The sequence below is a fragment of the Chiloscyllium plagiosum genome, chromosome 30 (assembly GCF_004010195.1).
Source record: "Chiloscyllium plagiosum isolate BGI_BamShark_2017 chromosome 30, ASM401019v2, whole genome shotgun sequence".
NCBI classification, from domain to species: Eukaryota; Metazoa; Chordata; class Chondrichthyes; order Orectolobiformes; family Hemiscylliidae; genus Chiloscyllium; species Chiloscyllium plagiosum.
Genome location: NC_057739.1, coordinates 34,169,570 through 34,179,042, shown reverse-complemented (window position 1 = coordinate 34,179,042; position 9,473 = coordinate 34,169,570). Strand labels below are relative to the sequence as shown.

The following is a 9,473-nucleotide window of genomic DNA, read 5'->3' as shown; positions in this document are numbered from 1 at the left end:
GTGTCCTCTACAATCACCTGATGAAGAGGAGCGGCTCCAAAAGCTAGTGTGCTTCCAATTAAACCTGTTGGCCTATAACCTGGTGTTGTGTGATTTTTAACTTTGTCCATCCCAGTCCAACACCGGCATCTCCAAATCAGGACAATTTGAAGAATCTCTAACCTGTTGGACAGTTGCATGGCCCCTGCCCTCTGGGTCCGCCTAGTGGCCTCATCACAGTCTTACATGCTTTTCTTTGTACACTGACCAAATCAGGTGATTCCACTCCCAAGTGGCATGACTGCTGGCTGATATAAATGATCCAGATAACCTCCCCCTCCCCAGTGCATTGCTGTGTCTATAGTTATTTCAAGCTGTTAAAGTCTGAGCTGTCGCTGCTGAAACTTCACACACTTGCTGCAGATGTGTTTCTTCTGTGGACCAAGCTAGGGTGCACATCAACACTCAGATATTGCAATTGTGACACTTCACCTGTTCTGCCATCCTTAATGTGCTCTCAGGAACTACTTAATTTTTCCATTAAATTTTATATTTATTTATTTGTAAGTTTATTTAACCTCACCATCATGGCTTTACTATTTTGAGCCTGAGAAATAGAATAAACCACAATCGCTTTATAGCAGAATAAAGAATCAATTGCTGACTGAAAAGGAACAAACCAGCTCTTTCCCTTCCACCACTTAACTCTGTTTAACTCTGGTACTCACTGCACTCTGGTACTATGGTGTGAATGTTTACTTTATTTGTTCACAGGATTTGGGTGTTGTTGGCTATGTCAGCATTTATTGCCCATCCTTTATTGTCCTTGATCTAGCCACTTAAAAGTCAATCATGTTCCTCTGAATCTGAAGTTCCATGGAAGCCAGACCAGGTAAAAATGGCAGATTTCCTTCACAACAGAGCATTGGGAAATTAGATGGGTTTTCATACCAACCTGTGATTGTTATTATGGTCACCATCACTAATACTGCCCTCATATTCTAAATTTTATCAAATGAACTCAATTAAATGCATGTTTTGTGTCACACCTGTCCCTTGCCATTGTGGGGTTACCGCTGTTGATGCAATGTTCCCAGAGCTGTGCTACTGTGTGACGGCAAAAATGAAGTTTCATTTCCCCATTTTGCTTATGTTGCAGAACATTTCTTTGCACACTAGAAATAATTTGAAAACAGATTAAATTTTCCTTTGTTTCATTTGGAACCAGGAACTATCAGCAGGCTGAACAGCAATTTACCCATGCCATTGAGAGCAATCCACAGGTGTCGCAATACTACCTCCACAGGGCGAAAACACGAGCTATTCTGCAGCAAATATCTGGTTCCCAGGAAGATGCAATCATCTCATTGCTGTTGGATGTAAGAAATAAAGAGGTAAAATTTCAGGTCAGATCTAATATGTTGTTATGTGACTTTGTGGGAGTTAATCAGAATAGTCAATCACTGTAAGGAATATTTCAGTGTGTGCTTTACAGTTTCTACACAGCATTGGGTGATCAGGAAACTACTTCCTGTTATAGACATATGGGAAAGTCATTTTTGTTTCTTTCTATTCATTCAAAGGATATGGGCATAATTGACCAGATCAGCATTTATTTCCCATCCCTAATTGCTCAGAGGGCAGTAAAGAGTCAACCACATTTCTGTGGTCTGGAGTCACACGTAGGCCAGACCAGGTACACACAGCAGTTTCCTGCCCTAAAGGACATCAGTGAGTCAGATGGGTTTTTCCTGACAATCAACAACAGTTTCATGGTCACCATTAGACTCTTAATTCTTGACTTCTCATTGAATTTAAATTCCACCATCTGCCACGGCAAGATTCAAACAAACCCAGGTCCTCGGAACATTATCTGGGTCTTTGGATTAATAATCTAGTGATAATACCACTAACCTGTCAGCTCCCCTTAACCAGATTGATAATTGACCTGTTTGGTTGCATATTAACACACCTTCCATTTTGTTTCTTCAAAAATACACTTTATTCATAATATTTGAAAATGTTTTGGAATTAACTTTTATAACTTGAACATTACGATATTTGCAATTAAGTTCAACTTATCCCCATATAGCATGTTCCACTCAATATGATAGTAATGGATTTAATTACATCATATACTTTGTGTCAGGTATAAAGCTTCATTGTAGAAACGTTTCAAGTTGGGAATTACAGAAAGTACAATTGCTGTGAAGTCCTCTATACAGCCGGAGGTGCCTCAATACATTTCAATACTCTTGCTTTACCAGGCAAATTCTTTATAAGGCACACAGTCTGCAGCTTTCATAATCCAGCCCCTCCGTAGATTTAAACTGAAGGGCCTCAGGCAGTGACTATTCCCCATTGCAACTCTGTGGTGGCTGTCCACAATCTTTAGTGACTCCCTCAGCTTGTAGTCCTGGACCTTGGAATGTATTTGACTACAACATTCAGTGGATGACAACTCTTTGCAATGGAACACTAGCAGGTTTTGAGCAGATCTTTCTGAGTAGATTGTCACCAAGGCATGTTTGAAATTTGTCTCTGAGTGTGTCCCCATGAACCTCCTGCAGAGCACAGAGTCTTGCATCATAGAGCTGCTCGGGATGAACCTCAATTAAACCACTGAACTTCTCTCCAGAAGTCTTTGGAAAGAGCTGATTACATCCTGCAAGAAGGTTGACAACAATCTTTTCCCACCTTAGCCATTTTGAAGGAATGTGCAGAGACAGCTAAGACTCTAGTTTGTCTGCCCATCAAGTCCTATGGATGGGTTTGAATTTGGAGCTTGTGGACCAGAGATAGAGACGCTACTCACCACACCTCCAACCTCCCTTTAACAGAATCATTAGCAGTAACATTAACAGAATTAAGTACTAAACCAAAGCAACCTACTGTGTAGCAGATTTCCTGCACCCACAGTAGATCCTGTCTATATTCTTTACAGTAGATATTTAAGATAACAGCACTGCTTTTAGAATAAAGATCTCTGTGTGGAAATTGGCTGCTAGTTATGCCTGCATTACAAATTGTCTGGGCTTCTTGAGAAGAATTCTGGGACTCCTTGGAAATATGATAAAAAACTGAATGAATGAAAGATTTTTTTTCTGGGACTGGCAGCAGTTTTCAAGATTTATTTATGTTGTAATAAGAATTCCTACAATTTTGTGAATTACAGTCTTTTTACTACTTATAAAATAAAAATGTGTCCTTCTGATCAAAAGGAGCAAATTTGATTGGTAAATACTTTGTTCATGTTGCAAACTTTCTTTTGTTTTACTTCAAAAATGTGAAGTATACCACTGTGATGATTTATTTAACTAATCATTTAGTTTGCTGCAGAAGCCTTCATCTTAATAACCAATAAAAAAAAAGTCAAGTTCCACAAGCAAGCACCTCCCTATTGGGGAGACGCCCACACTCTCAGCTGTATGGCTATCAGGCTGCAGGGTACATAATTGATCATTTTTTAACAATAATGTAAATGCAAAATAAAAATATAGTGAGCCATTTGACCTTCTGATGGCAGCGTAGTGGTAATCTTGCTGAACTAGTAACCCAGCACTCAAAGCTAGTTTCTTGGAGACATAAGTTCAAACCCCATTTCTGCAGCTGAAAGAATTTAAATCCAATTCATTGATAATTCTGGCCTATATTCCAAACCTCATTTTAATTACTTTTTAGGAGGAAATCTGCCATGCTTATCAAGTGTGGTCTCCATGTGAATCCAGATACACGTGACTGACTCTCTAACTGTTCTGCTAGCCACTGAGTTCATGGACAATTGGTGATGGAATGCTCACATGCCAAGAATAAAAAAAAACTATGACCAACCAACAGTAAATACCACAAAGCGTAAATGGAAAACTATGAATCATGCTAATTATGAAGAAGATTAACAGACTCACAAATAAAACAAAATTCATGGATTCCCTTATCGCACGTCTTTGTTGTACCTCTTTTTTTTTAATTCATTCATGGGATGTTGCTGGCTCGGTCAATATTTATTGCCCAGAGTGTAATTAAGAGTCAAGCACATTGCTGTGGGCCTGGAGTCACATGTAGGCCAGATGAGGTAAGGATGGCAGTTTCCTTCTCTGAAGGACATTAGTGAACCAGATAGGCTTTTCTATCAATCAACAATGGATTCGTGATCATCGATAGACTTTTAATTTCAGATTTTTGTTGATTTAAAATTGCACCATCTGCCATGGCAGGATTTGAACCTAAGTCCTCAGAATGTGACCTGGGTCTCTGGATTAATAGTCCAGCAATAATCCCACTAGGTCAGTGTCTTTCCTCATACTGATGAGAAGGAGTCTTTTGTTGGTTTACTGTGTTATATTTTTATTTTTCCGAATGATACAGGAGAAGGTAATTATTGTCTACAAATAATTGGAGTTGAACCAAAGTTAAACACTTGCCCTGTTACATTAATTAATCAGTTTGGATTTTGCAGGTATCAAGGTTGTCTCCTAGAAAGTGGTGAAGTGATTCATACATTTTTCGGCATGCTAAATCTGAAAGAGTGCCAGACTGTCTGGTGTACTCAGATGCTGATGAATGATTGATGGCCTACAGGCCAATAGTCATTATTTCTCTCACCTTTTGTATCTTCCAGCACATGTTAAGCAATCTTCACAAACAGAGGTCAGAGGTTAAAAATTAATAATTCATGCAAAGGACTGAAAGAATTGACTTTTGTACATGGGAAATGTGCTCTGGAAGGAGAGAAAATATCATTAAAAACTGATGGAGTTGCCATGTCCAACATAAATGGTGAAGCAAGTACAGCAGGCTCCTCCCCAACCCTTGCGATCCTATCCCTTTGATGCAGCACCTGTATACCAGACTGGATCATGGATTCACTCCACTCTCTCACAGAAATAACATAGATTTCAGCTAGTTGCCCAGCTAATCATCTTAAAACAGTAAGATATTTGTTAATGTACTAGAATAGATAGATTGCAATTCAAATTCAAGGTATTTAAAATAATTTTAGTAAATTCTTTCTTGAGCTTCGTGTTTGTATGGCTCCTACATTCACATTCGGAAATTACTTTGACTGCAGTAAGACAGATAATGTAAAGTTTAAGTCTTGGTTAAAGCTTTCCATTTGTTTGGATCTATCATTACTAATGCATGGTGGCAATTGGATTAATTCCTTTTTACTCTTCTGTTTAGGTTATTCCACTTTTAACACATCTCTTCCCTGGAAAATCCAGAGATGAGATTTTGGCCAGTAAGATTGTAGCATCTGCAAGAGCAACGTTAAATGCTAGCCTCTATTCCTGTGCATCTCCTGTCAGGAAAAAGATTCAGGAAAGGTAAAATACCAGGTTTCATCGTTGTTACAGGTAGCTTGAAGTTATTCCAAAATTCAAGATACATTGTTTTGTGAGACTCTTCCCTGTACCATTATTGTGATAGAATCTCTACTTCCTACTTAAGCCTTGATCCATGATTTGGAATGAGAATGAGCACAGTCAAAAAAAGGGGAACAAAAAGTAGACTGACAATGTGTTCTGGAATAGATTGGTGGGAGTTAATGGAAACATCTACCTGGGTCGGTTTTGGATTAGCATAACATGAGGCAGACATTCAAACAAACTACAAAGACCATTTGCTTCCAAGGCATATCAACAATCTTTCTTCCAAAGGACAGTCCAATAATGGAACAATATTCAAGACCTAGCTCCTTTCTGTTTTAAAGTTTCCATTATCAGGTCTCATAATGGAATCCAGATATTAGTCTAAATGCTGACTAAATCAAAGTAGAAGCAAACTTTCCCAAAGCTCTGAAACTCCTCACCTGTCTCAATCAGTCAATAAGCTGACAATCTTTAGGCTTTTGAAATACAGGTGCAGTGTCACTTTGTCACTTCCTGGTTTACCTTGACTTCTCCCTTATATTTTTCAACGCCAGGTGTGGGTCTCTCAATTAAAGTTATTCCAGATAATACCTGACTATCATTGTGTATTTTCTTCAGTTAGGCCATGTGATGGGAACAACATCCAATGTAATCAGTTCCAGTTGAATCAATTGGATTTCACCAGGGACAGAAAGCCTTGCACTTGCCAACAATCAGTTCATTGATATCCTGCATTTTCATCAATCAAGCTCTGGTGTTTCCTGACAGAAAGTCTAAGTGCCTCCTTTTAGACATTAAAGACATTGAACTTAAGGACATCCCAAGTGCTGTAGACACTCCCTTTTGAAAGTTTGAAATTTGGAATCTGTCTATTTTGACTGGATCCCTCAGAGCTTTGACATTGCTGCTTGTGGTCATTCTTCTGTTGTATCCATGTTTCTGAGCCAGTTTGATGGACGTGACTACATGAATAAGTTGCTGGTGGATCCAGCAAGCATCATTACTCTGGTGATGTGGACATCTTCCTACTTCCAGGATGATGTGATTAATCAGGTGGACCATGCTGATTAGTTTTTGTTCTTCTGGCAGAACAGGATAGTGATAATGATGAGTCCATGTCCGGCATATTTGGAAAGGAGGGGAATGCTGTTTGAATTGACACGTCCTATTCCAGAGATTGGAATGCCTTCCACCTGTGAAGTTGAGAGGCTCATAGCTCCTTGAAAGTAGAGTCGCAGGTACATAGGATAGTGAAGAAGGCATTTGGTATGCTTTCCTTTATTGGTCAGAGTATTGAGTACAGGAGTTGGGACATTGTGTTGCAGCTGTACAGGACATTGGTTAGGCCACTGTTGAAATATTGCGTGCACTTCTGGTCTACTTCCTATTAGAAAGATGTTATGAAACTTGAATGGGTTCAGAAAAGATTTACAAGGATGTTGCCAGGGTTGGAGGATTTGAGCCATAGGCAGAGGCTGAATAGACTGGGGCTGTTTTCCCTGGAGAGTCAGAGGCTGAGGGGTGTCATTGTAGAGGTTTATAAAATCATGAGCAGCATGGATAGGGTAAATAGACAAAGTCTTTTCCCTGGGGTGGGGAAGTCCAGAACTAGAGGGCATAGGTTTAGGGTGAGAGGAGAAAGATTTAAAAGGGACCTAAGGGACACCTTTTTCATGCAGTGGGTGGTACGTGTATGGAATGAACTGCCAGAGGAAGTGGTGGAGGCTGGTACAATAACAACAGTTAAAAGGCGGGACGGTGGCACAGTGGTTAGCACTGCTGCCTCACAGCGCCAGAGACCCGGGTTCAATTCCTGCCTCAGGCCACTGACTGTGTGGAGTTTGCACATTTTCCCCGTGTCTGTGTGGGTTTCCTCCAGGTGCACCAGTTTCCTCCCACAGTCCAAAAACGTGCAGGTTAGGTGAATTGGCCAAGCTAAATTGCCCGTAGTGTTAGGCGAAGGGGTAAATGTAGGGGAATGGATGTGGATGGGTTGCACTTCGCCGGGTCAGTGTGGACTTGTTGGGCCGAAGGGCCTGTTTCCACACTGTAAGTAATCTAATCCACACAGCATTTGGATGGGTATATGAATAGGAAGGCATATGAGCCAAGTGCTGGCAAATGGGTCTAGATAAATTAAGGATATCTGGTCAGCATGGATGAGTTGGACTGAAGAGTCTGTTTCAGTACTGTACATCTCTATGACTTTAAGAATTAAGGCTGTTTCCCTTCAGAACCCCACAGAGATTCTGATCATGTTTGGCATAGAAATCTTCCTCTATTTCACTGTGGGCATTTGGAATTAAGGTATTTGCTCTGACCAGATCATGATATCATACTGGCTCCTTACCAGTTTGAAACAAAGATGAAACAGGCTGACATGTTCTGCCTTCAGTGTAGTGTAAGGTGACATTTTGTCCAGTTTGATACTAGGCAATCTGGTTTTCAGCTGCTCAGTGTCTCTGTCCAACCCCAGATGCTTTTATAGCTAAACATTAGATCCATGGAGACTCGACCCAGTACTGCCTGGCTGGCCCAGAAACATTGCCTGCTCCCAACTTTACTAACAGGGTCCTTTGCCCGGAACATCAGCTTTACTATCTGCCTCCACTCACCTCAGACAAAGAGAACCTGACAATTGTAAGGAGCCCCAAAGACTCCCAAACACATAACATCAAAATGTTCAGTGCCTGATCAATATGAAACATTGCAATCTTCCTAAACTTTAACGGTGATGCTCTGTTGTGACTCGTTGGTGTTTGGATTTAGACACAATTTTGAATTTGCCATATCGGCCTTGCGTGGGTCATGTGATTGGTCCATCTCTAACACTCCCCTCCCCATTGGGAAACAGGGCTGAGTTGATCTGGCATTCTTCAACTCTCTCAGTATCCTCTCTAGAGTAGGAAGGTCTGTCAAACAGTCTCCCACTACACTAGTCAACTAGGTTTACAACAAAACAAAGCACAAACTAAAGCAGGTCTACCTTTGCTCGAACCAGAGATAAATATATGGCACCTTGAGGTATCCCAGTCAGTGTTTATCTCTCAATATCACCAGCATAAACAAATTAATTACCTCATTCTTATCTCCTTAATTGTGTCCTAAAATGCAATTTGAAATCGTTTTTAAGTTTTAATACACATTAGTCTTCACACAATCATTAAATAGTATACCTTAAGCACTGTTTCCTTGTTGCCTTTCTCATTCAGATTCAAAAGAAATTAAAAACTTTTTTTTTAAAAACCTGCTTTTCCCATAATTCATGAATTCCTGATGCCCATACACAGTAACAATGGAGATAAGGAGGAATTTATTTTCTCACAGATTGAATCTCTTTGGAACTCTGCCTGTGGGGGCAAAGTACTGTGTATATTTAAAGCTGAGATTGATAGATTCTTGATAATAGAGGAATCAAGGGTTATGAGGAAAGGGCAGGAAAGTGGCTGTGAGGAATGTTGGGTCAGCCAAGATCCTACTGAATGGTGGAGAAGACTCAAGGGGTCAAATGGCCTATTCCTTTCCTTTTAGTCTTACGGTCTAACCAGCAAAAGATTGGAATGAAGCAAGTTCTGACAGGGTATTGTTAAAATCATGTTGAACTCTTTTCTTAACTCAGGGATGTGCAAGTAAATTAATTTGAGTTTTGCTGCTTTGTTAATATTGCAGAAGGACCCTCACAACAAATCAAGCCTGTGAGAATGTAGACAGAGAGAAAGATGTACAGAAGGCAGAAAGTAATTTTGTGCCTTGTATAAAAGAAGCAGATCTGTATAAAGAAATTGTTGAGAGAAAGAAAATGGTGAGTGCAATTTGAACGGTCAGTCTCTGAGAAGGCTTCATTAAGTAATAGCTAAAAATTGTCATAAACCCCACCCATTTGATAGTTTGGACTCCCTTCCTTGGCCTTTGGAGAAGAAACAATTTAAGTGTACAACAGCTGTCATATTGTGGCCAAGTCTGAGCACTGCTCTTTAGAAGCAGCGTGAAGTCTTTGGAGAGGATAGTTAAGAGGTATCCTGCAATAAAGGTAAAGTTGCCATTGTCGCAGAAAACCATAGGGCTGCTCTGTCATCAGAGACAGAGAGACAACTGGTGGTGAGTTTAATCTGATGATCACCACAC

General features: G+C 40.1%; 1 protein-coding gene across 1 annotated transcript in view; it reads left to right on the top strand.

Moving 5' to 3' along the window:
* LOC122564611 (tetratricopeptide repeat protein 16-like) overlaps positions 1 to 9,473 on the top strand; it is a 38,055-nt gene that overhangs the window by 27,321 nt on the left and 1,261 nt on the right. The window contains exons 10-12 of the mRNA XM_043719700.1: positions 1,176 to 1,373; positions 5,161 to 5,303; positions 9,018 to 9,150. Of these exons, the coding sequence (XP_043575635.1) occupies positions 1,176 to 1,373; positions 5,161 to 5,303; positions 9,018 to 9,150 (474 nt within the window). The remainder of the gene's footprint in view (positions 1 to 1,175; positions 1,374 to 5,160; positions 5,304 to 9,017; positions 9,151 to 9,473) is intronic.